This window comes from Plasmodium inui (genome assembly GCF_000524495.1).
Source record: "Plasmodium inui San Antonio 1 unplaced genomic scaffold supercont1.8, whole genome shotgun sequence".
In the NCBI taxonomy this organism is placed as follows: domain Eukaryota; phylum Apicomplexa; class Aconoidasida; order Haemosporida; family Plasmodiidae; genus Plasmodium; species Plasmodium inui.
In genome coordinates, this window is record NW_008481842.1 from 14,694 (window position 1) to 41,717 (window position 27,024).

At 44.7% G+C, this 27,024-nt stretch overlaps 8 protein-coding genes across 8 annotated transcripts; 4 read left to right on the forward strand and 4 right to left on the reverse strand.

Moving 5' to 3' along the window:
* Window positions 1-3,436: 3,436 nt before the first annotated feature.
* Window positions 3,437-6,460, forward strand: C922_02266 (hypothetical protein; the record flags this gene model as incomplete). The annotated part of the gene is made up of 1 exon (XM_008817865.1): window positions 3,437-6,460. The coding sequence occupies one exon, from the start codon at window positions 3,437-3,439 to the stop codon at window positions 6,458-6,460; it is 3,024 nt and encodes a 1,007-aa protein (XP_008816087.1).
* Window positions 6,461-7,984: 1,524 nt separating this feature from the next.
* C922_02267 (small nuclear ribonucleoprotein F) lies at window positions 7,985-8,474 on the reverse strand (the record flags this gene model as incomplete). Its single annotated transcript, XM_008817866.1, has 3 exons — window positions 7,985-8,091; window positions 8,229-8,319; window positions 8,442-8,474. 3 exons carry the CDS (start codon window positions 8,472-8,474, stop codon window positions 7,985-7,987), a joined length of 231 nt encoding a protein of 76 aa, XP_008816088.1.
* Window positions 8,475-10,196: 1,722 nt separating this feature from the next.
* C922_02268 (hypothetical protein) lies at window positions 10,197-12,028 on the reverse strand (the record flags this gene model as incomplete). The annotated part of the gene is made up of 7 exons (XM_008817867.1): window positions 10,197-10,514; window positions 10,699-10,803; window positions 10,970-11,088; window positions 11,200-11,277; window positions 11,384-11,455; window positions 11,593-11,703; window positions 11,980-12,028. The coding sequence occupies 7 exons, from the start codon at window positions 12,026-12,028 to the stop codon at window positions 10,197-10,199; spliced, it is 852 nt and encodes a 283-aa protein (XP_008816089.1).
* Window positions 12,029-14,819: 2,791 nt separating this feature from the next.
* C922_02269 (dUTP pyrophosphatase) lies at window positions 14,820-15,371 on the reverse strand (the record flags this gene model as incomplete). The annotated part of the gene is made up of 1 exon (XM_008817868.1): window positions 14,820-15,371. One exon carries the CDS (start codon window positions 15,369-15,371, stop codon window positions 14,820-14,822), a length of 552 nt encoding a protein of 183 aa, XP_008816090.1.
* A 2,821-nt stretch (window positions 15,372-18,192) lies between these two features.
* On the forward strand, window positions 18,193-18,533 carry C922_02270 (hypothetical protein; the record flags this gene model as incomplete). Its single annotated transcript, XM_008817869.1, has 2 exons — window positions 18,193-18,268; window positions 18,397-18,533. 2 exons carry the CDS (start codon window positions 18,193-18,195, stop codon window positions 18,531-18,533), a joined length of 213 nt encoding a protein of 70 aa, XP_008816091.1.
* A 782-nt stretch (window positions 18,534-19,315) lies between these two features.
* Window positions 19,316-20,173, reverse strand: C922_02271 (tRNA (guanine-N7-)-methyltransferase; the record flags this gene model as incomplete). The annotated part of the gene is made up of 1 exon (XM_008817870.1): window positions 19,316-20,173. The coding sequence occupies one exon, from the start codon at window positions 20,171-20,173 to the stop codon at window positions 19,316-19,318; it is 858 nt and encodes a 285-aa protein (XP_008816092.1).
* Window positions 20,174-21,428: 1,255 nt separating this feature from the next.
* C922_02272 (hypothetical protein) lies at window positions 21,429-22,345 on the forward strand (the record flags this gene model as incomplete). Its single annotated transcript, XM_008817871.1, has 3 exons — window positions 21,429-21,578; window positions 21,724-21,909; window positions 22,211-22,345. 3 exons carry the CDS (start codon window positions 21,429-21,431, stop codon window positions 22,343-22,345), a joined length of 471 nt encoding a protein of 156 aa, XP_008816093.1.
* Window positions 22,346-23,003: 658 nt separating this feature from the next.
* Window positions 23,004-26,433, forward strand: C922_02273 (hypothetical protein; the record flags this gene model as incomplete). The annotated part of the gene is made up of 15 exons (XM_008817872.1): window positions 23,004-23,158; window positions 23,376-23,478; window positions 23,637-23,710; window positions 23,830-23,916; window positions 24,113-24,203; window positions 24,353-24,418; window positions 24,541-24,627; window positions 24,744-24,837; window positions 25,071-25,152; window positions 25,300-25,357; window positions 25,518-25,586; window positions 25,734-25,785; window positions 25,921-25,978; window positions 26,134-26,233; window positions 26,335-26,433. 15 exons carry the CDS (start codon window positions 23,004-23,006, stop codon window positions 26,431-26,433), a joined length of 1,275 nt encoding a protein of 424 aa, XP_008816094.1.
* Between the last annotated feature and the right edge of the window lie 591 nt (window positions 26,434-27,024).

A 27,024-nucleotide genomic window follows, 5' to 3' on the forward strand; every position in this document is an offset into this window, starting at 1 on the left:
CACTCCACCTTTCTTGGTAAACATGTCCCACTGGCGTACACAATATGACTATGCGCAGAGGCCGTTCGGTGGATAACACGTGAAGAAACGGCAAAAAATTGCAACATGCAAAAGAAAAACGTTTTGTCTTTTGTACGAGCGGAATTTTTAACAATCACTCGTTTGTTTTAATTCACAGGGAGCGCTTTTGGGGAATTTCCTTCATCGCATGCTCTTCCCTGTCTTTTGTTCGAGGAGAATTAGTCACCACCGTGCGAAGTGCGCATGTAGAGTGGCAAATGAGGGGGGGAGGAGGAAATCGGTATAGGCAAAATGTATGTAGAGTGTACTCGGGATGGACGCGGCGGGTACCATTTACAAACCGCACGTGTAAGTGTGACCACTGGGAAATTTCGCCAAACTTCGCCAAACTCCTCCATACGCACGTTTGCGACAATTCCACGCTGTAAAATTTTGTTTGTTGCGCGGTTGTGGTTTTTATTGTTCGTTGTGAATGCCATCAAACGGCAGAAGGGTCAACGTGCACCGCGTGCATAATTCTACTTTTTCCTAAAAATATCCTGGAGCGAAATTTGGAGCAGCATTTTGGAGAGCCCTCCGAAATTTGTTTCCCTCCTGTCTGCTGCTACGTAACAAACGTCATTCCAAAAGCGTCCTTCTTCATCTTACAAATGCAACGGCGTCTACACCGCTGCCGAATCCGCAATGATTGTCTAAACGTGTGTAAATGTGCTGCGTTGCATTAAATCAAGGGAGGGGTTCCCATTTCACGCAAGTGAAGCGATCTACGCGCGTTTCATTCCGTGTATAGGCAAGTTTGGCCCCCGTTCCATTTGCAGCTGCTTGGACAATTGCCGTGTGTGTACTCCTTTCATGTTTCTTTTTCGTCAACCATTTGTCCATCTAAAAATTAGACAATTTTCAAAATTGCTAATAATTTGCGGAAAAATCACTTGTACAGTCGGGTAAAAGTTGGATTTATTTTTTTCTTTCAAGCTAGCCAAAAAGTGGAGAAAAAAAAAAAAAAACATTATTATTGGGTAAAGCGAATGTTCGCAATTTTGGACACACGTGTGTGTGTGCTGTTCTTTTCGAAGTGTGGAGGCGCTGACCCACTGGGGGCAAACAAACGAATGAGGAGAAGAGGGGAAAAAATAGAACAAAATAAAAGTAGGAAAATGTGAGTTGTGGACTACCTATATCTGTGTGGGAGTTGAAGAATAGGCCATAGCGCTGAAAAACGTATAATAACGTGGGAGAAAAAAAAAAAAAAAAAGACAGTCATCTATGCGCATGGAAAAAGTGCTAACTTTACACCACCCTTATGTGTAGGTAACTCTTATTCGTCCTACTTTGGCACATCATTTTGCAATTCCTATGTATGGTTTCGCTGGATTGGAAACATGTAGCCCCTTCCTTATAAAGATGCGCACGGGGGTGATTTAGCATAAATTGGCATGTTACCTAAACGTCTCTTCACGTCAATTTAATTTTCTTAAAAAATGGCCATTGATTTCATCATTATGACTCCTTGTCAGGGGGAGAAAATGGCAAACTCCCTAACAGGTGGAAGTCCATAAATTCAAAGGTACACTCTCCTTTTGAGATGTTCGTGCTCTCATTTGAAGCACTTGCTTGGGAATGAGAACAGAAGAATTGGTTCCTTTCTCCCGAATTCTGAGAGTAAACTTCGGGGGAAGGCAAGCGAAAGGGGGGAGTACCCAGTGACACATAAAATAGAGGTGTAAGCGATGATGCTCATCGCACAGTTGCCATTCATCGGCAGATTGTTTTCCTTTCCAGTGACTGCTTTCGTGAAAATATCGCGCACGAAGGAGAATATGTAAAAGGAACATACATGTATGGGGACTCCATATAGCCATCTTCATTTACGCACCATCATATTTGCCATTTTTGTGCTTCCCTTTTATGTGTGCATTTGTATGGCACCAGCTGTGTGTATGTTCGCCTTTCTCCTTTTGTTCACATTTACGTGTATGTCGGATCACGTATTCTTTATGCCTCTATGTGTGTGTAGTGGTAGAAGGACGCGGGTAGCTTTTTTTTTTTTAACCTTCCATGCGTGTAAGGTGGAGAATTCAAGCTGATACGTTTCCATATATGCCATGTTGAAGCTACTCACAAAGGGACGATAAAATTTGATAAGGAAAAAAAAAAAAGCAAAGAAGAGACCAGTGAAGAACAGTTCCCATGCTGCTGTTTCGCTTTCTTTAATATTTGGTGAATTCAATGTGAATGGGAAAAAAAAAAAAAGCCAAGGGTAGAAATAAAAACAGATCGCACTGTTAGCCAAGTGAGGCATAAAAATGTGTTCGCGCATCGCACATGCATTTGGAAGGAAAAAGGTGGAAATTGATTCACGAGGCGCTTGCATAATCCTCCCTCGTCCTTAGAAGGAAAATATCACAGTAAACGAGAAAGAAGAAAAAAAATAATGCGCCATAAATATTATTACACTTTTTTCGTGGTGATGGCGAAAAAATGAGAAATGTTTTTTTGTCATTTTATTTTTTTTATTGTCCTTTCTTGTGATCGGGTTTCACACATATGTCGTTGTGGTGAATTTCGTTTCTGCTTTTTCTTCCTTTATTTGAGGCACATAGAGGAACCCGCCTAAGCGAAATCGTCCGACGTCCCCCTCAAGAAGCGCGTCCGCTAGTGCTGCAGATTGAGCAAACGGGTGTGCAGTGGGGGGTTGCTTAGTTACTAAAATAACTAGAAACTGAGCTGAGTATTTATTCACTTAGTTAACAACTATTCACCTACCCCGTTATGCCAACACGCCTTCACATCGTTTCTACCCTGACGCTGCGCACAGCTTAGGTGTATTGCCATCCCTGAATTTGCCTCTCTGGGCAGAATTGCATCTACACTTCTTCTGCGAAAATAGCGAAGAGGACAAAGGCGCCCCTTGCTGGAGTTAGGGTAGTGTGTGCCATCCTTGAATGGGAGAAGTAGCGCCTTTACAAAGTTCACATAAGTGTACGCACTTGCGTTTGTATTCAGCCCGGCATGTTGGGAAGTTTAGAAGACGGACTAGTGGTTGATTGACTTGAAGCGACGCGTTGACGTAGCACGGAGACGAAGCGGAACCATTAAAATGCCGTTTCTTTTCTGCCCCATTTGACGGTGTTCCCATCGAAATTATACTTGAACGGCTGCACCACGTGGCAACACTGAAACGATACGATGCCTCTTTGTAAGAATAAAAACTCTCCATTTGTGCACTCATCGTGGAGTTCTCCCCTCCCCCGCGCGAACTACATTGAAGAGGCATACGTACCTGTGTGTTTGATTGTTGCCGTCCCCAGGGTTAAGAGTCTAAACAAAGGACGGCTTAGACATTACCGCCAAAACAGAGAAGCACATCGTAAAAGGCATCCTTCCCTCTCCCCCCTCCCTGGCTTCACACAAAATGGTCGAAAATGGATGCAGCCTATTAATAAAAAATTTAAGCTTCCAAACCAGTCCAGATAAAATCAGAAAAATCTTCCAGAGCTTTGGAAAAGTACGAGATGTGTATCTCCCCCTAGACCACTACACAAGGAGGCCGAGAGGCTTCGGTTTTGTAGAGTATTATGAACCACAGTATGCAAAAGAAGCCTTAACTATTTTGAACAATTCGAAGATAGATGGCAAGGAAATTAAAATCATCGTTGCTCAAAACAGGAGGAAGTCCCCCGAGACGATGAAGATGTACCAACACAATGCACGTGAGGGTAGATACAGAAGGCATCGTTATCGGAGTGACAGTGGGGGAAAAAGAATTCACAGAAGTAGAAATAGATCAACTGAACAGGAGAAACACAGATATGATGGAAGTAAGAGTCGTATAATGCATAAGATGAACAAAAAGGAAAAAAGACTGAAGAGGGAAAAAATGACTAGCAGATATCGGTATGGTAAGAAGTACGTGGAGAGCGTTTCCACCTACAGCGCGTCTTCTTCGTACCGTTCGTCTTACAGCAGGGGAAGTAATCGTCGGAGTAGCAGAAGCCGAGACAGAAGTCGAAGCCAAAGCCGAGAGCGACGCGCGGTAAGGAGTACGAGCATAACGACCAGCTACAGCAACAGGTACAGCCACAGTTACAGCGCCAGCAGCTACGAAAGCGACAAAGGAAGAAGAAAAACCAAAAGGAAGAGCCCCAAACGGGGACAAAGAAAGGGCCAAAAGGAGGGAACCGCCAAAGCCATGAAGAGGGAGAGCAGCGAGACCTTCAGAGAAAGCGTCAGTCTCAGCAACAGCGAGGGGGCAAACAGAGACGGCGGCCCCGTAAAGTACCCTCAAGAAGGCATCGAAAGAGGAAGCGGAAAAGACCCGGGGAAGGACCCCCCAAAAGACATGCGCGGACAAAGCTGTAAAAGCTTTTCTCGCAGCGGAAAGAGCCAGGAAGGTAATAAAGACTCGCAGAAGTGCGCTTCCAAGAGAGGAAGCTACTCCACCGAGGAGGAAAATCAACCTGGGGAAAAGACCCACCACGACGGAGAGTCACTCAAACGTGGAGAAAGAGTGAAAACAATCAAAACGAAGAAAAGAACAAAGTCAATTAACAATTCCACTGAAGATACAATCCCCTCCAGGGACCCAGACGGAAAAAAGAACTCAAATGAGGAACCACCACAGCTGAGTTCTCAAGAGCGCCCAACAAATGGACAGAATAAACAACCATACTTTCTGGACCGTTTGGAAGAGAATAAAACAAAAAAAAAAAAAGGAACAAAAAAAAAAGCTAAGTCTCTAAGTCCTAGTAGCACCAGTGATGTAATCTCTGAAGGCGTGACTCAAGAGGAAGCAAGAGGCGAAGCGTATTCAGAAAGGGAGTCACCACCTGCAAAGAGGGTACAGCGAAAACGCAGCAATAACAACTGCAGTAGGGATAAAAAGAGTGGCTATTCCCAAGGGGCAGAGGAGGAACAGTCCTCCCCCCGCGTGACAGAACAAAAACGCATATGCCTGTCCATTGCAAGAAGCACAAACAGCGGAAGTAACACAGACAGAACACAGAAGGATCATCTACGAAGTGGTGAAGCACAAAATGGTAACGGAGTGAACACAAAGAACAAATCGAGCAGTAGTGCCACGGGGAAGGAGAATAGGGTCCACCTAAAGGAGCACTTGGAATTGTCTCACCTCAGCCGATATGATAATGCAAATGGGGGGGACAACTCCGACTCTGGGGAAGACTGCATTGGTGGTGATGCCAACTCGTCCAGCAGGATTAGCAGGATCAGAAGCACTAGCAGCAGCTGCAGAGAATACAGAGGATGCAAAAAAAGACAGAAGCAAAAATATCCACACAAAGGGAAGAATAAAAAAAGAATTAATGAGAGCCATTCAACGGATAGGTCCAGCACGGCGGAGAAGAGAAGCGTTCGTAGTCGATCTAAGGAAGGGAAAAGAGGGAAAAATGACAACGGAGACAGAAAGATGATGCAGAATGGACGAAGAAAGAGAGGAAGAGTAACCTTGAGCATAAATGACAGTAGAGGTGGATCCAATGGAGGGGGAAAAGTCAGGGAAAGGAAAACCACCACTAGAGTGAGAGACCGAGAAGCGACCAGTGGGGACACAACACGGGAACGAAGCCGAGATAGTGAAGGTGAATCACCTGGACGCGCAAAAATCACCCTGCGGAAAAATAACACCCGCTGCAGCAGTAGCGGTAGCCCCGTTGAAGGGGAGAAGAAAAGGGGCAACACCCACTGTAAGAGTGGAACAGCGCACAGAAGTAGAAGTATCTGTGACGATGCGATGGAGCAGCCAGATGGGAAAAATGGCGTCTCGAAGAGGAAAAGGAGCAGCAGCGGTAGCGGCAGTGATGGCCAAAGCGATGACGAAAGTGATGGCCGCGACACACGGCGGTTAAAACGAGGACGCATGTCCGAAGACGAAGAAGACACACCCCGCGAGAAGCGCAGCCGCCAGGGCAAGAAGACCCGAACGGCTAGCAACTCGATTGATAAAACGAAACAGACGAAAAGTGAGAAGCTGAACAGAGGGGAGCTACAAGAGGGGGACTTGAAAAAAAAGTCCAAGAGAACCAAGTCCAAAAAGGAGAAATCCACAAAAGGGAAGTTCACAAAAGGGAAATCATCAAAAGCGAAGTCCACGAAAGCCAAATCCACAAAAGAGAAGTCCAGGAAGACGAAATTCACAAAAATCAAGTCGCCAAAAAAATCGTATGACAGCTCGACGTACAACCGAAGCAGCAGAAGTAGGTCCTCTGCCGGATCGTCCATCGAGAGTAGTAGTTCTCACAGCGAGTCGTCTAAGATGGAAAAAAGTATGAAGCACTTTTCTGCGAAAGGTTCCAAGGGGAAGACACAAAAACGGGACGTCCGCAGGGGGGGGGCAAGAAGGATAGACAGCGACACGTCTGATGATAGCTCCTCCTCCGTCAGTTGTGGGGACTCTTCAGCGGTTCGAAGAAAGCGTTAAATGAGCGCTCATAAAAAGGCGCAGAGGGGAAAAAAAACGTGTGTATGTGCAAACACACGTATGCAGAGTTGTAAGTGAAGATATGCGGGTCCCCAGCGCCATGCACGAGGTCCTGTCCGAATTACCACCTCGGGGTAAAAATGAAACGGTGAAGGGATGAAAAAAGAAAACAAAATGGCAGCTTTGAAGAATTAACAACAAAATGGAAAAAAAAAAAATCCCCCTTTGGCCAAACTTCACAATTTTGTATGATCATCCGGCGCAACGTAGCAGAGGAGAACTCCCCTCCTATTGTTGCAACGGTGAGCCTAATCACCCTTGAAACAAAGAGCGTTATCGACCAACGGGCACAAAGCTGGGGAAACCATTTAGGCGAAAGATTGGCGAAAGAAACAATTGGAAATAATTCGATAGGGTCTCATGTGTGCATTTTTTGCACGTTGGCCCATCCATGTAGAGGTTTTACTAAGGCTGCAGTTTAGTGCGACATGTTGGAGCTATGTCGTGTGTTTCCCCGTTCACACTAGTCGTAGACACCCACGTATACGCGCCTTCTTCACGAGGCTTTTCATTCTTTCCCCCTCCACTTGTTCTTTTCTTTTACGTGCCTACGAAGCAGAGTAGGGAGATAAGCAAAGGTATCACGCGTGCGGGCATTAGCCATCACCCCCATCGTGTTTTTCCTTTTTTTTTTTTTTTTTCTTAAGTTTTTCCATCCAGTGAAATCACATTTGTGCGTATTCTTACTCACTCGCTCGGCTCATCAGAGTATGCCAAACGTCGGCTCGTACCAAGGGGTTTGAAAAAAAGTGGCTCGCCAACGGAGTGGTCTCCCCCACCGGCAAGAACAAACCAACGTAGTGCTGCGCTGTGATCACATCCTTTCGTCGCTGCACATATGTGGAAGTAGAAAAAAAAAACTACGATGCCATCCGATAGGTACATACGTACAAACAGGGGGAAAGGCCTCGTGGAGGCGTGTGTCACCTAAGGTTGCTCTTCCGTAACACGCCCTCCTTCACTCTTAAGGTGAAGAAAAAGTAAAAAAAAAAAGAAGAAAAAGAAAATTAAAACTGAAACGAATTGGTATTAATTAAACGAGAGAATGACAGCAATGTTGAGGATCATTAAAAATTAATCTTAACAAAAAAAGAAAAAAGAAAAAAAATGTCTAGATAGAATGCACTCTACGGTCCGTCTATACATACGAGTAAGAATGAACACGTTTGAGAAGACCTTTGAAAGTTGTCACATCAGGAATTGTGGTTGTCTTCACTTGGGTGGATTCTCCGTCTCCTTGTCTTCCCGAATGTACAGTATGTTGTTACACCTAAAGGGGGGAAGGACAAAAATAGTAAACAATGATGAGCTCACGTTTTAACTTTGCCTACAATTCTGAGTGCTTCCAAAAGGGGACCGTCCGGTTCTCTCACTGGTGGTGCTGGAGAAAAGAAAAAAATCACACTTGGACGACCCCCCCACGGGAATGTAACACTAATGAATCGGTAATGCAGAGAAGCACCCCTACCTCAGGAATATCTCCCCCAGGGTGCCTTTGTACTCTCCGTGAATCCATTCCTCCGCGTTGGCCAGCCGTATGTTCATGTAGGCGTCAAAAGATTTGAGGTTCCCTTCGGTGGGGGAAAAAAAGAGGGATCAGATTTCGAGTGCCATCAGACTTGTGCACTTTGCTGCACGGCATGCTGGCGTACATATCTCCCCATGCAGTTGCACAGCGGTACAGTGTCCATGCGATAGACCAGCTCACCTTTATACTCCATGCCCCATTTCAGCTTTATGATAACTCGGTTTCCAGCCAGACTATTCAGGAAGGGCTTAGGGTTGAGAGGAGCTATTCCCTAAGAGGGAAGGGGTGAGAAACAGGCGTGGTAAAGAAATATGGATCCACGTTTTATCGCTATCTATCTTTCATCCGTTCTCATTTGTTTCCTTTTTAAAACTTATCCATGGTGTGGCCCACCAGGCATTCTACCTCCTCACCTAGGAGGGTCATTTGTTTTTAATTTTTTTCTTTCTTTTGTAATCTGCTCTTACCACTGACATATCTCCTTTTCTATACAATTTATGGGGATGAAGCAAATGTTCGAGGGGAGCAGAATGTACAAAGCTGCGAATTATAGTAGGTACAGTACGTCGCGCGATTAAAATGGGGGAAAAGAAGTGTTCGAGGGGGAAATAGCTACGAAGAGAACACTTGAAATTGGTTCGACTATTTTTTTTTTTCTTTTTTTTTTTTTCTTTATCTCAAGGGGGTCGGTGGGGAGATTTGTTCGTTCCCTTTGTGAAGCAGTTGGGGTGGGGAAAGTAGCTGTTTCGATCAACTGCGTTTTTATAGCTTTCAAAAAGTTTCTGCATTAGGGGGGATAATATCTTCTCTCATTTTTCGCATTCTTGCCTTCTTTGTGTTGTTTGAATTTTTTTTTTCCCGCTGTTTGATGCCCCCTGACACGTCACGCTGCCTGTGGTCGACCGCCATGTCCGAAAAGGTTAAACGCCGCGCTGTGAGGGGGACACCAATCGACATGTAAGGTAACCGCCGAATGGAGAAAAATCTTAAATTAAACATTGAAGGGGGTCTAAAGTTTAAAAATTAAAAAAGGGTTAACATGCATGTATGTTGTGTAGGTACACGCCTATTAATATTGTGGTTTTTCCTTTCCGTGGGAATTTTCTCTTTTTTTTTTTTTTTTGTTGTATTCATCTGCTGTGTTCTCCATTTTTGCTCACATTTCCTCAGTTGTGTGGTATAAACGCGCGGTCTTCAACCAATGAGGGGGGTGGGACGCGCTCGAAGGGAACTTCCCACTCTTCCCCTCGTCTTTTGAGCCAACCGCTGGGCGGTAAAAGGGGGCACAGAAAAATGTGGCACTCAAAAATGGCGAGCTTAAATAGGGACATCTCCACTTGTCGCACCCAGATCGAAGAAAAACTCTCACACATGCGGAGTAGGGGAAGGAGATACACAGCCACGACCCCATCGACGCGCTGCACTTCTGCAACTGTGTAGCGGCCTTAGCGGCGTGACTGTGCAACTTGGAGCCTATTGCAACGTCACCCCCGGGATGCATAAAGTGGGAGTACAAAGAAAAAGGGTTCTCTCCACTGGAAGTTTATTAAAAAAATGAATCCCGCCAACCCCCAACTTGTCATCAAAAGATCGCCATTGCGATGTGGGTGAGGAGGGACACATCAAACATAATAAATAAGCAAACGCATAAATGAACAGAAGGGGGACAAATAAATCAGAAATTGGAGATAAGGGCGCGACGGAATAGGGGAGTCGGCTCATATCTGAAAGGGGATGACACATGAGTGAGATGCGTAGGAATGGAATGGAGAGCACGCTATCATTAAACACGTTCCAACCGAACACATCACACCAGAAAATATCAAGTGAAAAAAATAAAAATGCCAAACTTTAAATGTACACATGAGTGTTGCGTTCGTGAGAGGGCGAAGTGGGGGAGCTTCTCCTAAGGCTGTCCATAAGGCGATTGCTCCTGACGGTTGCCACTCCCGTGTCACGCTTCTATGAAGGCCCCACTGATGAGCTGAGCTGACTGCCACTCCCCACCACGGCATAATAACGTGGGCGAATCCTATGTGTGGCCACGCCCCCTGCATGGTGCAGAACGGGTAGGTAGTTAGAACACTGCCCCAGGGGGGGTAGTTTTCCTCGCAATGGTAAAAGTGTTGTCAGTTTCACCTCTTCAGATCACCTAAAGTCGTAGCAGCCGATGCCCGTATAGCCCATAACCTTCTCCAAGTAGAGGCACAGCCATTTCTGCATCTTCACGTAGGGAGTCTTAACCTTTCCTATTTCTTCATTTGCCTTGACAATGGTGTCAAAGTCGTATTTTTTTATAATCATCCTGTACGCAGCGACGTACTCTCCTGTTCTGTCTCTTCCCCTTCTGCAGTGGACAATGAAGATGGTATTCTGCATGGTTTGAAACTTTTCGTTCAGCTCATTTATTCTGCTAAGAAGTTTGTCGGTGTCCCAGTTGAGGCTCTTCAGTTCGTTTTCCAGGGTCTGCACGGAGGGGGGGTGTAGAGTCGGCACAGAGGATATGTCACGCAGGGTTACTAGCACCTGGGATGTAACACTAGGTGCTGGGAAGCGTGGCACAGGGCATGGAAAACCCATTTCACACTAGGGACGCACGCACTACACCCCGATTCAACAAGAACAGATAATAAACATCACCGCCTCTTACCTTCGCATCGACGTCGTAGGGATTCTCCTGGTGTCCCAAAATAACTTGATTGATGATGGTGGCGTCTTTTACGTAGCACCTTTGTGAGGTGTAGCAGCATCCCTCCTGCGGAACGATCGAAGGTGTGTACAAATGATCGGTGAGTGGCATGATATTTTTCGCATTTTTGTCGATACACTAGTGGTAATCGCTGCTTCATTTCATAACTTCCCTAGGTTATATAAACAAAGGGAGCGGAGGAAAGAAAAAAACACGTCAATTCTGGTCCTACCTTCAGATCATTTCTCAAAAAGGAGATTATGTGGAGGGGCATGTCATCGCTGTACTTGAGCTTTGCGTCCTCCATCACTTTCTTGATGTGCTTGCGCAGAAGTTCCTCCGAAAAGACGCCTACATTAGGGGAGAAGCGCCGGGAGAAACGAAACAATCGTGAACACATGCACACTTCTTTTTTCGAGAGCACAAATGAGAAGGAGGAAAGGTGGAAACCCTCGTTCCTACCATTGAATAACGGGACGCTGCTCCTTAGGAGAACGTTGTTATTCTGGGGGTTCACGTCAACGATGCGAAGTCGATTGGCTGCGGGGAGTGCATAGGGAGCGGTGTTACGGAGGAAAGAAGCTATAAAAGTGTAGGCCGTTTGGGATGAACATAAAATGGCAGGGGACGGGACACAAATTCTTACGCTTAAATTGGGGATATTTGTATATGAGGCATCTTTCGTTCAGGTCGTTGCAGTCCAGATCGAAATCGACCTCTGCGGAGGGGAAGGAGGAAAAAGCAGGCCCATCAGTGGAGCGGTCAACTGGTTAATCAGCCGATAAACAAATGACCTATCAGTCGTTGATCAAATGACCAATCAGTGATGTGTCCATGCCCCCATGCGGGACTTACGCTTATCGTTAAGCTCGTAGTACGAAATGAAGATGCCAAAAACGACCAGGACTACCAGCAAGATGTAGATGAAGCTTTTGTACTTTATGAATCTGTTTGCAAAGGCTCCGCCTGGGGTATGGGAAGGAGGGGTAAAATGAGGGGGCGACGGGGCATGCCAAAATGGACTTATGCTCCTATTACAGGTACACATTATGGGAGCCTCTAAAGGTATTCCCCAAGTAGGATAGGTTAAGACTCCCTCCGAGGGGACTCCCCAACCAGGGTAGAGGTTAGCCGTTTTTTCAAGCGAGCGTGGTTGCTTTTACAAGCAGAGTTGGGCTGTTTATTATCTCTTTCTATGCGCCCCTTTCCTTTGGTGTTTTTTTTTTTTTTTTTAATCCTTACTGCTATCAGCAGGGTCTGGATTCTCTTCGTCATGCAGTTGGTTCCACATTGTCGGTCACGCTCGTTCAGAAGAAAATTATCCCCAATAAATGTCGCAACTAGATCCAGCAAATAAATGTGATTGATAAATGACACAAATATATGTCACAAATAGATATCACAAATAGATGTCATAGATAAATGTCACAAATAGATGTCATAGATAAATGTCACAAATAGATGTCACAAAAAAATGTCACAAATAAATGTCACAAATAGATGTCACAAAAAAATGTCACAAATAAATGTCACAAATAAATGTGATTGATAAATGCCACAAATATATGTCACAAATAGATGTCACAAATGGATATCACAAATAGATGTCATAGATAAATGTCACAAATAGATGTCACAAATAGATGTCACAAATAAATGTCACAAATAGATATCACAAATAGATGTCATAGATAAATGTCACAAATAGATGTCACAAATAAATGTCGCAAAAATGAAAGTGAAGATAAAGCCTAAAATCTAGGGCGCCCCTCTTTTTCCACGTGTTCTGTTCTGATCGTTGTACAGGGCGTGAGGTAAATTCTGTGCCTACGTTTTGCTTCCTATGAGCAATTTAGAAAATATTTTTTTAATTGTTTTTGTTTTTTTCTTTCTTTTTTTTGCTAAATCGCGCTTTCTACTGTTCATGGTGTCGAAGGCAGCCTCGCCACAGTTAGGCATCTGCAGCTTCCGGGGGCGGTCAATTTTTGCCCTTCAGATTTTTTACTTTTTATAGTTAGCTTTGCGCCTTTGCAGTAATTTAATTCTTAAATGGCTCTACGTGCAGGGGGGGAGGGTGCCATTTTTTCTTTTTTTTTTCCTTTTTCACGTCTTGGCTCTGTTCCTTTTTCGTTTTTTTTTTAAACTCTATGTTGTGTGCTCTCTTCTATGCTAGATTCGCGCGTCATACACGTTTAAGCTAACAGACTGCGCATGCGACTAGGGCAAAAATGTTAAAGCCATAAAAAAGTCAAGCCAGAAATATGATATGTGAAGAAGTGTGAAAGTAGGAAGAAATATCAAGTACAAAGTAAGAAATGCGAACAAGTAACAACAAAGCGAAAATATAAGAAGGGGGCCACAGAAAAGAACCTCAAGAAACACAAGAAATGGCAAATCGAATGGAAGAATCAGTCATCTATAGAAAAAAATAAAACGCAAAAAAATGAAAAAAAAAAGAAAAAAAAACGAAAGGAAGCGAAACGAAACCAAACGAGACCGAAAAAAACCTACCGCGGAAGGGCTCTTTCTACACATATTTAAAAAAAAAAAGAGATAAAAACAAATTCAGCAACCCCATCATATAGAGACATATACATACGTGTGTATATGTATACTTCCCCGTTGGTTAACCGAAAAATTAAAAAAAAAAGCGAAAAAAATAAAACAACTACAGGATGAGCGAAAAGTTACATGAGAAAAAAAATAAATAATCATCCGTATCTCTGCTCTGCATTACTTTCCGTTGCATATATGTTTCGCTGCTCATATGTTTTTACCTATCGCCCATTTTAGCAGTCCCTTTACTTTTGTTACCCCATTTTTATCCTGTCACCGTGGTTGTACATTGCTGCTCTTTTTCTTCGTACGTTTCATTAAGAAGATGTGAAGCATCGCGCGAGTATCGGAAAAAGGAAAAAGGGAAGAAGCAAATTAATATGCCCGTATCGCTATGTCCTTATGCAGCAGATCGAAAAAAAAAAAAAAAAATTATGCAAATGAATCGGCTAACCTAAGGAACGCTGCGGAGGAAAAAAAAAAAAAATCCTCTTTGTGTCCGAGGTCTATACCAACAGGATTCACTAAACAATTCCATGTTGTATGATGGAAAAAAAAAAAAAAAAATTAACCCTTGAGTTTCCTATGTGGACCACTCCTTCCAACAGTTGATTCACTTGTGTGGTGGATCCCCCTGCATCCAGCTGGCGCGTAGCAAAGTGGCGAGGGTTTCGGGTCACCTAGTCTGGTTGCAGTGTCACAACTGGTGTGCGCTGGTAGGCATATGATTGAGAAAGCGACATGCTTCCAATATTTCAGCGTCTGAATACCACGTTCTCTTCAAACTGCGCGCATATTTCCTCCACTCCTTCACCACCGAGCTGCCTAACCCCGGGAGAGGCTCCGACGAAACGGCGTTTTGATCGTTTTGGAAAAATTCCCGCGGCATCTCTGCCCACCAAAAAGTGTGTAACCGAGGCCCGGATGAAGCCTGTGTGTGTAAGGCAAGTAGCTATGTTATTCGATTTCACGAATTAGCGGCGAAATCCGGTTCTTTCAGTTGCGCCACTTCGTTTTTACTTCCCCCCTTTTCGCCTAATTTTTCCTCACGCAAGGCAACTTCTCTTTCCATTTTTCCATGAAAAGAAAAATCCATCATGGTAGGATTGATCAAATGGGACATGTGAGCGTGTCATACGCGATAACCTTCGCAATCACACGATTAGCTCCGCAGGCGGGGAGGAAACTTCCTATGGGGGTTATCTCCCGATATACCTCCCTATCCGAAGTTGGCACCACTCCTTCATGCATAGGTAAAGATAACAACGAGACCTTGCAGTAAAAGATGATCAGGGGAGCTAACGGCATTTCGGCGCCGATTGGAACGCTCCATTTGTGTGCCCATGTGTTAGATCAGTTTCGCCCGTTTTGGTTTAACGTTTTTTTTTTCTTTTTTGCATAGCAAAGCTGTCGAATGCACACTTAAAAAAAAAGGGGTGGGAGCACGTAGAGGCGTTTTTATGAACGCGCGTTTACGCCCATAGGTGTGAGCATGCCCCTGTGTGTGGGCAATGGGGTTAGGGCTGTTACTTGTTGGAGGTGGAACCGAAGGCGCCCTCGCCCCTGGACGTCTCATCCAGCTCATCCACCAACTCAAAGGAAAGGGGTTCTCCCGTGAACGAAACAAGCTGCACTAGCTTGTCATTCTTTTTAATTACATATTCTTCTTCACTTGTGTTGTCCAAGGCAGCAATGAGTTCCCCTCGGTAACCTGCATCTATTAAGCCTATAGAATTGGCTAGCCGGAGTGGAGTCTTCGAAATGCTGCTCCGAGGGAATAACAGGTAGCTGGTATTCACGATTTCTGGGTTCTTCTGATGAGCACTGCTCTCCTTCATGCAGAAACCACCCATACCGATGTGTCCACCTGCATTCCCGTCCCTCTTGTAGTAATAGTTACACTTGTACTGGAGGGCTATGGCTTTGATCCCCAACTTTACAAAGGTGGTTGATTTTGGCTTCAGAACCTCATCCTTAATTATGAACAGATCCAAGCCACTGTCTCCTTCGTGATGTGTTTTGTGATTCTTGTACATTTCCCGGACTTCGTCATTTAGGCACACGATTTGGAGATGCATCTTTGTGAAGGTGTTGCTGGTGGTTCTGGTGGTGATAATGGGGAGAATCGGGCAGCTGCCACGACGCGGTAGGTTTTGCAGGTACTGTTGTGTGCAGTCAATGCCCAAGTCGAACGTAGCTCTGTGCAATCAGAAAAGGAAGACTAACCAAGAGTATCTACGAGCAAATGACGGGAATATTACTGCTAATCCTATGTTGGAGAGTTTGAATCGGTATGAATCAAGCACAATTTCTTCTTTTTTTTTTCCCATCAGTCTTCCATTTCAGCAAGTGTGCTTCATCTGTTGGTCAGTTATCTTTGGAACAGCCAAAATTTTTTCCCTTGTGAAGATGCAATTTGTACACACGAGTTTTTTTTTTTTTCTTCTTCTTTCCTTCTCTCTCTCTCCTTTGGTGGCTATGTGTCACCTTAAAAGGAATGAAATTGATTAGAAACGAATTTTATTTTGCCACGAGTTGGCGAGATTGTCATTCGATACGGACTCCTCGGTGTAGACCCTTTAGCAAAAGATATGCACATGTATATATATTTTTTTTTCTCTCCTTTGGTTTATTTTGCATGAGTGGAGGGAGACCCAAATGGGGATGCACTAGTCTCCTCCTTTCTCGATGTGTGTTCACTTCGGAGGAGCCAATGGGGCTTTGATTCAACGGGGTGGGCTTGAAGTAAGGAAGCCCCAGCACAGGCACTAGCCTAATACCACTAATATGCTGCTCCCTTATCTAGCTGCCCCGCACTGATAGGTAATAGGGAGAGAGGATTACTATCCGCTTGGCATATCGAACGTGACTCGAGAGCATGTCAGACTACGTGAACGCATGCGCGTGGGGGAAAAGTAATCCATACCACAAGATAAGAAGGTTGGGTAGCTGCACTCGCCACGCCGTAACTGCACTGTTCATGTGTTTGGATATGTAGACGGCACAAGGAAGAGAGAGCCATCGGAGGGAACTGTGTGGCAGAAATGGTCACTACATTTTGTGTCCACCTACGAACAGCCTTTCCAAAATTGACCCATTCCTAAAGGTGCTTCATTTTCACGGGGAGGAGGGACAAACGAAAGTGTTTTTAGCGGCCAGAGAAGGAGGGACATCCATATGGGGGCATCTACCCATAATAACATGTCGGAGAAAAATCGCTTCTTCCATTTTATTTCTGCCCGCATGGATGCGGTAAGTAGCACCGCTCGGGGGTGAAGCGCTCAACATACAGGAGGGAGATGCCCCCTGCATTTGTAGGTACACACACACTCTTCCCAGTCTTAAACAAGCATCGAAATTTACTTCACTCAAGTGGGAGTAGCGATTGGACCATGATGTGGAATGACCCCCGAGGGCTATTTTTTAACTACTGTTACCTGTTGGGTAACCAAATAGAAAAAAAAAAAAAACGAAGTAGGCTTGTCATTTTTTTTGCTTTCCTTTTTGTTGGCCCTCCCCAAATCTGGTACCGTTTTGCAATCATCAAGGGGGAAGAAGACTTGCCTTTATTTCTGTTCGGTAGGAATGGCAAATGTAGGAAACCCTCAATTGTTAACGTTAAAGTGACGAGGAAGGATGAAGCTTCTTTTTTTTTTTTTACACGGTTCTGCTGCTAATTGGTGTTAATCAGGAGAGAATTATGTACCCCTATCGGCTTCTTCCCTTTGTTCATTTTAGCATCATTCGGAAAAAAAAGAAAACAAAGAAATTACTTAACACTTTGCATGCACACGTGGATATGACAAGCTAGGTTTATGGATTCCAGACAAAGCATTCCTGGAACGTCTCACTTGGTATGGGCTCCTCTCGTGTTGGCACCACTTTTTGATGAAACCTCTGTCTTCGCGAGGAAGCATAATTCTGGCTGGCGACGGTCCAAATAGGATACGTGTTTTCGTGGCCTCTCCGATAGCTCTCAAAGTGGGCAGCTTCATGGGGACGGAAAGAGGTTAACTCGTTTGACCCGGATGGGATGGAAAAGCACCTGTCAAGGTGCAGCTCCATATGATCGATGGCGGCGTGAAGAATGCCAAGTGCCAAAAGATTTTGTGCTTCTCACTTGGAACAAGTCCACAAAAAAGTCGCGGTTGTAATTGCTCGCATGTGCGCGAATAAACAGATACACCCAGGTGTGTGTGTTTTTGTGTTTTCGCTTCTGTCTTTTCTTTTCTGTGTGCTCCTTTCTCCGCACGTGTTCCTCCCTTTCATATCAAGCAAAACAGGAAAAAAAAAAATGGCGAGCTGTGCGCACGCCACGGAGAGTTGCAATCAAGCAACCACAAGCCACCACCAACAAGTGGACACGAAATGAAGAGATAATTAAACGAAACAGGACAAAACAGAAATGGAGCCACATATGGTACACTTCCAAATTAATGCGAATGGGATGACAAAAGCATGCAATCCCTCCAGGCACCTGCACACTCCTACATTCACTAGCGAAAAAAAAAAAAAAAAAAAAAAAAAAAAAAAAATCCCAATTCGCATTAACCCTTCAGGCAATTTTTTGGTTAGCTTCCCTCTACAACATATTGGCTGCAATTTTTTTTTATTCCTACCACTTCCAAATGAGTAAAAAATTTAGCTGATTAAAGAAGCAGACACGTTAAAGTGAAACATGTTAGCCTGACACACCTTCAATTGAAACAAGTTAACTGCCAACTGAGAGAAAACATCCCTCCGCGCTTCGCCACTTACTTGACCGCTTCACCTATTAACCCCTTTTAAAACAGCTCATACGGCCGAACGTAAACTTACAACTTGGCGAAATATTAACCCTACTCGAGAATAAAAACCCTCGCAAACTTCCACTTTTTCCCACACGCTCGCTTCTTCAAAATGAGATCTTGCTACTCTCACAAAGGGGTTAGCCCGGGCAAGCACCCCCTCCGATCAGTGGCCAGCGACAAAATAGGTAACGCAACTGCGTCCGTTACGTCCGCACACGGGAAATAGGCGATGCATCTTGCTCACAGGGCACAACTGTGCACATCTCTTATTCACCCTCTCCTCCCTCCACCTTTTTTTTTGTTCTCTGCACAGGAAAGGATGACATCCAGTCGGCCAATAATGGACTCTACGCCGACTGCACCCTTTGCGGCATAAACCACAAGGATCCCCACAAACAGGCGCTGTACCCTCTGCGCGAAGACCAGCACAGAGTCAACAAGATAGGTTAGATGACACTCTGGCTAAGAAGGCATGGGGATGCACTACAGCATGTAAGGGGGGATATATCATCGAGACACCTTCTAGATTTGTCTCCATCGTCTTCCTCGTGAAATACTCAGCTGATTGAAGATGCCGCCTGGTTATCCTCCACATCGGCCTCGATAAAGGTACGCGTGGGGGCGACCAACGTATGGAGGCACGATAAAGTTGACATGTCTTCTTTTCAGCTGGAAAATGCTGCCTCATTTAGGTTCCCCATTATATGCTGCGGGGGCGAATCGATTAATCGTTCCAACAGTGAGGCCTAACATGCTACCAGGAACTGTTCCAAGCTGTTCCCAACTTTCCCATTTTGACGTTTCCCTTCGTGGGAAGGCGATACTTCCCGATTTTTTTCCGCGAGTGTGTGCTCCCTGTCCCCGTGTTCTGTCTACACGGGTACGTCCACACATGCGATATGTGTAAGAATGACCGTGCATGTCGCTTCAACTATGCTTCTTCGTGTGTTTATATATTAGTCCCACGGGGCCTAAGTTGGATTTTTCTTTTTTTTTGTTTCTTACCTTTTTTGCAAGATGGACTATTAATCTATGTTCCTATTTCGAAACGAGTGTAAATTAAAAAAAATTCCTCGAATATAAAACCCTTACGGTGTGAAGTCACATCCGGTCGAGGGGATGATTTTTTTCCATTTTGTGTACTTTTGTTGTGAGGCGTTTTTTCTTTTCTCTGTCAGCTAGCCACTTCTCAATGTAGGAGGGTCTCCCATTTACCGCTCCCCCTCCTCGTGTTACTCCTTCCGCGCGATGCAAAAGTACATCGGCTGCTGATTTTTGCGCACCCGCTTGGACTCCTCCGAGCTTTCATGTATGATTTTCACACAAATATCGTCCTGGCACTCCTCTGGTTTAAGTAGCCGAAATCTGGGGTATTTGCTAAAGCAGAACTTAACCCACAAGTACAGCGTGTACACATCCGTGATGAAATAGATTAAACCACCTGTCTTTAGTAGGTAGTAATACAGGGAGAGGTTCTCGATGGTGATAGTCCTTCTCCTCCAGTTCTGTTTTTTAAAATGGGGATCAGGAAAACAAAAAAACAGTTTTTCGATCTGATTTTTTTTTATATAGTTGGGCAGAAACTTCATCGCATTTGTCCTAATGACTGAAATGTTTTTGTAATGAGGGGGGTAGTTTTTTCTGTACGAGTGGATTTTTTCCCCTACGTAGTTTGTAATTTTGTCCCTTATTTCCATGCCTAGGATAAGTTTATCTGGGAAGATTTTGCTCAGCTCAAATAGCAGACCTCCATACCCACATCCGATATCTAAGATGGTGACTTCTGCGTGGGCTGCATATTTGGGAGTACCTTGGCTGTAGTCGATGGGGTACTTGTTCGTGTTCAGCTGGAGGATCGGGGGGTCTCCATCGGTGAGCCCTTCCGCCTCCACGCTGGTGGGATGCTTCGTTTCTACACTGCTGATCGTTTCCACTTGTGAGTCACCCCCCTGGGAGGGCAAATGAGGGTAGTGCACGCGCCAGTTCACGTAGCTGCAATTGACGGGGTACCTTATGTAGCTGTCCGAGAGGGGGTTGCAGTGGGCCCTCTGTCTGTAAAACTTTTTACACGGCACTTTGTGCTTCTTCATTGTAGCTTCGTTAATTTGGGTCCCTTCACAATGGAGGATATTGGGGAGTTCCCCTAGTGACCGTGCGTCGTCGTGGTCACGGTGATCGTCGCGGTTGATGGTGGTGTTTGCTACTCCACTCTCCACATAGGGTTAATTCCTTCTTTGCGCGAAAGTAAGGGGAGGGTTAAGCCTTTTGTACAATGCCAACTGGGTAGAATTTTTTCTTTTTAAATCTCCAGGTGGTGAAGCACACTGGCCGAGTGACTGAAGCTTTCCTGGTGAGGTATCCTTCTCCGTTCATCATTTAATCGACTCATTTTTACAAACATGCATCACAGCGACATGTCGCAAAATGAGGAAGCCAAACAGGTGGGCAAGATATAGGTCGAGCGCGAAACCGAATGATGAAGTGCAAACATTTCGACGCATCACCCGTGGTAGAGAAACCCTTCCAACAGCAGCAGGTGCAATTTTTTTTGTTTTTTTTCTTTGAAAGTTTGCCGAATATATAAACGTCCGCATAGCACATTCGAGGGAAAAAACAAAAAAAAGGGAAAAAAAAAATTATAAGTGTCAGCTCCAATAAGCATTCCAACATCCAACACCTTTGACGAAATATTGCCAAGTTGGAAACCACCACTACCACCCCCTGGGATGGCACACCACCCACTTGGATACGTCCAGGAGGGGGTAAAGAAAAAACACCTGTGTGGCTGCCTAACATTGCGCAGCACCGCAGAAGAGCGGGAACAACGAACGAGTGACCCAGTTGCATATGCTGACGTAAAGGGACACCCACGAAGGTGAAACGTACAAGTAAACAAACGTTAAATGGAATTAGTGGGTGCATCATTTAAAGGAAAGGAAGGCACGGGGAAAAAAAGACCCCACTGAGCTGCCTACCAAAATCTGAGGGAATGCTCCTTTTTTTTCCTCCCCCTCGCCAGCTGCTCACCAATCGGAGAGAGCCCTGATTTTTTCCCCTCCCCATCCATCAGTATGCCAGCGTGGTGCTATAAATGTGAAGGACCTCTACCACTTGGACGTCTTACCTAAGGTGCCCCAAGATGAAGTATCAAACGGGGATGTTTATACAAACATATGATACGAAAGTTGTCTTCTTCAATCGTGGCTACTTATCCGGAGAGGTCAGCCTTCAGATAAAAGCGCCTAACACGCCGTCGTTTCGTGAAGAGCAGCCTTATTGTGTTCTCATTACGTTATAAGCTAGGTGAACGTCCCGCTGAGGAAACAAAACTGACACTGCTTCACCATGAGGGGGGGCATACTCGTCATTTTTCTTTTTCCTTTCTTGTCCTTCGGTGACCGATTCGCTTGGGGAAGAAAAATTTGCAATGTTCTACAGTTCGGCTCGTATGCCTTGGCGAGCAGCAAGGAAAATAGGCGGCACTTTAAATACGCGGTAGGAAGAGAAGGAAAAAAAAAAAGCGTAATTCAAGCGAGAGTTTGAATCACCTGGTGATCATTAAGCAGAGTAGTACTCGCACAGCCATCCGTAACGAAATGAGGGAAGGAACTCACTCATCCTCGCTTCCGCCCCCCCTCAGGTTGTAGGCATAATCGACCCCTTCGACAAAAACAGAGTCCTATGGAGTAGGCAGAAAAGACACAAGAAATTCAACTTGGACATATTTAAAAATCTGTATGACAAATTTTTCTGCAACGTTAACGATTATGTGTATTTGAGGCACGGGGACGATTTCATCTTTCGCATCTTTCACATCAACTTAAAGGTGCGTGCGGCGCAAGTCTGGTGGGGGAGACCCTACCTGGAAATTGCGCCCCTGCACTATTTACAAGGCGAACATCACACCGTACTAAGGACAACCGCGTATAAAAGGGTTAACCCATAGGGGGGTGAACCTCCCAGGCGCGCGGACACCAGTGTGATTGGTTATCTGAGATGCGTTCTTTCGGTGAAGCACTATTTGTTTCTACCCGAATGGGGAGTCCCTCTGTTCCCAGCTCCTCTTGTTCGCACCTCACCCGTTGCTTCCTTGCCTCCTCACTCGCTCATTATGCTCCCTTCCGCAGAACACCATAAAATACATGCTCAAGTACAAAATTGTCAGTGGGACGTTGAAGGAAGACTCCAAAGGCGATGCGAACATTTTGTGCGTGAAGGAAAGGAGCCCGTTGTATCGATTTTTAAATAACGTGAATTTGTAGCCAAGTGGGAGGAAGTCATAATTGAGAGCAGGTAGAACTGCATTCCTAACTGGCATAGCAGTATGTGAAGTTAAGAACAGCTGCGAAACGGTACTGATAGGTTAAAAGATACATCAACTGTCCGTCCTTCAACGCGGCTCTCCATCTTTTATTTGTGCTCGTGTACTTCGTCGCTTATTTGCACAAATTTTTTTCTTTTTTTAAATGACCTGTTTCGTAATTCGTACCGATGGGTAACACTTCATGGTACATCCCTCTGTGCCCGTGTTTTCATTTCCTTAATATATTTTTCCCCCTAATTCGCACACCCTACCAAGGGCACACTCCATTTTTCCCTTTTTTTTTTCGTTCGCTCATTCGTGTATAACACTAAAATGTGCCTATGCAACATGATTGAAAAAAAAAGAAAAAAATAAAAAATTGTCGCCCATGCGAACATGTTCCCAGCGACGGAGAGCTACCAGTTACTCATAAGGAAGAGCCTTCCTCATGTGTACCGGGGGGAAAAGAAGTTCTCACGCGTCTTCCCCGAACCCCCCACCACACAACGCTCGCCACTTAAGTGTATTCCAACCTGGCACCTGAGAAGGGAACAGAGAAGGGGAAAATAACAACAGGGCGAAGTTACATAATTCTATCACCCACACGCAGCCGCAAAATGACGGGGATCCTCCTCCTTTGCAGTTCACTACTGCTATTCTGCTTAGCCTGCGCGAATTGCAAGCTGCCATACCCCCAACGTGACCTCCTCAAAATTGACGCAGATAATGCTCAAACCGTTTTCGACGCAGATGAGTACTGGCTTGTAAAATTGTAAGGCAGGCGGGAAAGAAAAAAAAAAAAAAAAAAACGTTCATGTAAACCAACACGATGTAGACCTACATACAAGATAACATGTATAAGTGATACTCTCCACCCATTCCTGTGTGAAGCATAAACTTCGCTTCCCCCCCTCACGTTATGTTCCTTCTATACACACGTGTCTACGTCCTTTTCACCCGCATGTGTACCCCTTTCCGAACGAATGAAGTTACGCCCCCCAGTGCGTGCACTGCAAGCGCATATGGAACACCATAATGAGTGTAAAAATTGACGTACAAAGCGATCATAAAAGAAGGGTGTATTTTGGAGAGGTAATCCACAGTATGCATACAGTGAGTAATCCTTGGAATGGCACACTATGACCTACGCCAATGGGACGATTGGTAGAGGCCGTCCCATGTGTGTGTTTCTCTGCACCACTTTCCTCTCAAAATGGTGACTGCGAAAAGAATGATGCCTTCCAATGCAGGTTAACTGCGAAGACACGAAGGGACGGCGCGTTTGCGAACAATACGGCGTTCTACAGATACCCCAGTTGAAACTGTAAGTAAAAAGGATGGGTATATCTGTGCCACTTCGTCTCATTCGACCATCTGTTCACGCCATTTCCATGTCGCGCTACTTGTCTTCCTGACCACCCCCTTCCACTTCACCCACCTCAGATTTAAGGGAAAGGAATTGCTCTCAACCTACTCATACACCACGAACGATGAGCGTCTTATAAAAAAATGGATAAACTATGTCACAACGTAAATGAAGGAGAAGCAAAATTTTGGAAAAAAAAAAATGTCCTTTTGTCCATCAACCACTTTATCCAACTGGGCTCGTGCAATTACGCTATTTTTTGTTTGTTTTTCTCTTCTACTAGTGTTTTTTTTATTTTTTCGTAAAATTACCTTTCCTGTTGATACAATTTTTGATGTATTTTCCCGGCATGGAAAATAGGCCAGTCTTCTTAGCTGTCCATTCGGAGGAAGAGTTAAATTCGTGCCAAACGGACGACAACTTTTTTCTGACTTGTTCGGAAAATTTAAGCGTAAAAAAAAGAGAAAAGCGAAAAAGCGAAAGAGCGAAAAGGCTAAAAAGACCGAAACAACAGCGGGAATAAACAACTCTCATGAAGGAGCAATAATTTTTATAAGTGTAATTTTTCTTTTTTTTACCTTCTTTATTCCTCCCCACTAGGACGACTTAATCAAGGCGGCAAAGCTGTATAGCGAAGAGTGCTACTTTATTAACATTAAGAATGGGGTTAAATGGAGGGGCGAACGTTTGGCTGCGTGCACAGAAAAGCGTCCAGCGCTATGATTAGAGTCGCTTTCGTCCACGCGTTCACTTAGTATATGTGTGTATTTTTTGCACTTCCCCTTCAGGAGCTGTGCGACAAGTTAAGCATCAAGGAAAACCACTTGCACGTGCGGGGGGCAGAGGAGCATGCGACTTATGACCTGAACAAAATCGTAAGTCCCCACTTGCTTCACCGATAGAGGGGGCACACCCATAATTGAAAGTGCGAGCCGTTTTGGCTTCTCTTCGCGTCTTTTTTATTTCCCCCTGTATGCTAATTTATTTGCAGGACTTTGAAGAGCTGAAGTCTTTTATGAATAAAAATCGGTTCCCCCTAGTGAGCAAAGTTGACCACCACACGTTTTTTAACCTAAGGAGCAGTGGTATAAATGGAGGGACAAGTGCGCAAGAAAAGAAAAAAAAAAAAAAAAAGATACATAATGTATATATATAAATATGGTTACACATATGATATACTTTCACGTAATAAAGAGAGGGAGTGAAGAGACATAACAGACATGCGAGCGTAAAAGGGTAGCACACGGCTTCGCAACGCAGGCTGTCATGTAAGTGTGCCCTGCAAACACATAATCAATCCGCTTCTATCCCCTTCAAGGAAATAATCTGATACTACTCCTCTTGGACTTGGAAAAAGGGATTAATGCACACCTCTCCCAATTTACACATTATGCTAAGAGGTAAAAAAAGGGAAAGGAAAGAAAGGATAATACTTGCCCTACTTGCAATTAAACTTCCATTCCCAGTTTGATTACTACTGTGGAACCCCCCCTATGCGTCAGTACTCCTAACCTATTGGCCGTTCATGCCTTCCCTTTTTTTTCAAGGCATAAACGATTAGGAGAGTTCATTTTTGCGTACATAGATGGGAAGTACTACGAAGAGGTAAAGAAAAAAAAAAAAAAAGAAGAGGAAGAAATCCAAAGATGAGATAATGCCATAAGGAGCTGTTGTCTTGGAGCAGGGGCAGAATTGTTCCCATGTCCATGTACCTATGTGCATATTTGCACTGTTTAATTTTTTTTTTTTTTTTCTTTTCCTGAAGAACCTCGAGCTGTATGGCACCGACGCAAGGAAATATCCGCAAATCATCGTCTTCAGCAAACGTCCCCAAGTAAGACTGGACCATTTTGTTCTAATCCACATAAGGGGGGGGGTCTACCTCCGTTTGTATATCTGGTGAGAGTACGCACGAGCATGAACGTGAACGTAAATGTGAACATGTGTTTTTCTTTTTTTTTTTTTTCCTTTTCCGTGGCAGGAGTACTACTTCGAGGATTATTTCGACTTGGTCCACCTTGATGACGTAATAGGTATATGTGGGTAACGCGCAGGTGGTGACGCGGCGGACCTGCACAGGGGAGCTCCCCCAAGGACTTACCCTCTACACCGATTGACCGATTGACCGATTGACCGATTCATCGTATAATTGCCCCCCTCTTGCGCAGACCAAATTGTGAAGGGAAGCCTTAAACCAAAGACCGAAACTTTTGGCAAGTCGACCATGTATGGAATCCAGTTGTAATTAAAAGCGTGAATGAATGAGTTCCTTTTTTTTTTTTTTTTCTTTTTTTTGCTAGCTGTATGACGTAGCGGTGGTACCATGTGTATAATACTGGAACCTCCCGTCCATCCCCTCTTCCCCCCCACCCCCTTTGCAGATTATTAACCCAGCTTAAAAGGCACATAAATTACATCATAGAGAAGGCCTTTAAAACGGACTTCACTGCCTTCATCGGGTTCATCTGCTTCGTCATTATGGTACGTCTGTTGTGTTCGCTCTGCAGAGAAGTGCGTGCCCCCTCTCCCCAGACTGCTGCTTTGCCGCTGCACACTTCACCGCTCCCCCCTCCACCGCGCAGATGATACTGACGAGCGTTTTGGTAGTGCACACGATTTACAAGTTCGTAAATAGCCCAGAGACGGCAGCCCCCGTGAAGGAGAAGAAGAAAACGAATTGAAACGAAGCGAGCGTAAGATAAATAGGTGGCATCATGTTGGCAACATCGATTCGCTCTCCTGTTCGCCTGTTCGTTTGTTCGTCTGCTTTCGCGGTTGCTACTTTTTTTTTTGTTTGTTTTCCATTTCGTGTCGTCCCCCTGCCACTCCTAAGCAAGGTTGCCACTTTTTACACATACGAAAAGGGGAAGAACCCGGTAAATTTTTTTTTTTTCTTTTTTTTCTTCTTCTTTGAACGGTGCAGCAACTTCGTAAAGTGTCGCACCAGTGCATGCGTAACACACACGTATGGTTGTTACGTCAGATGGAGACCTTACACCTTTATTTTTTAATTCGGGGGAATGATGCACCACTGCGTATGTCAGAGCCATTTAGTTGGCACGTGGCCGTTTTTTTCTTTAATTTAGCGGCTTGGGAATGTGCTAACTACCCGGTAGAATGCCGCGATCGGGTGGGTCGGTTTTTGGATCTTCCAAGTTGGAGGCTGAAACTCCTAATTCCTATCAACTCGCTTCTTTGCCCTTAAAGCGAGAGAAGGAGGAGTCTCCTTTTCCTGACGTGACTCTGGTTAGTTGGCACACATCAGAAACGAG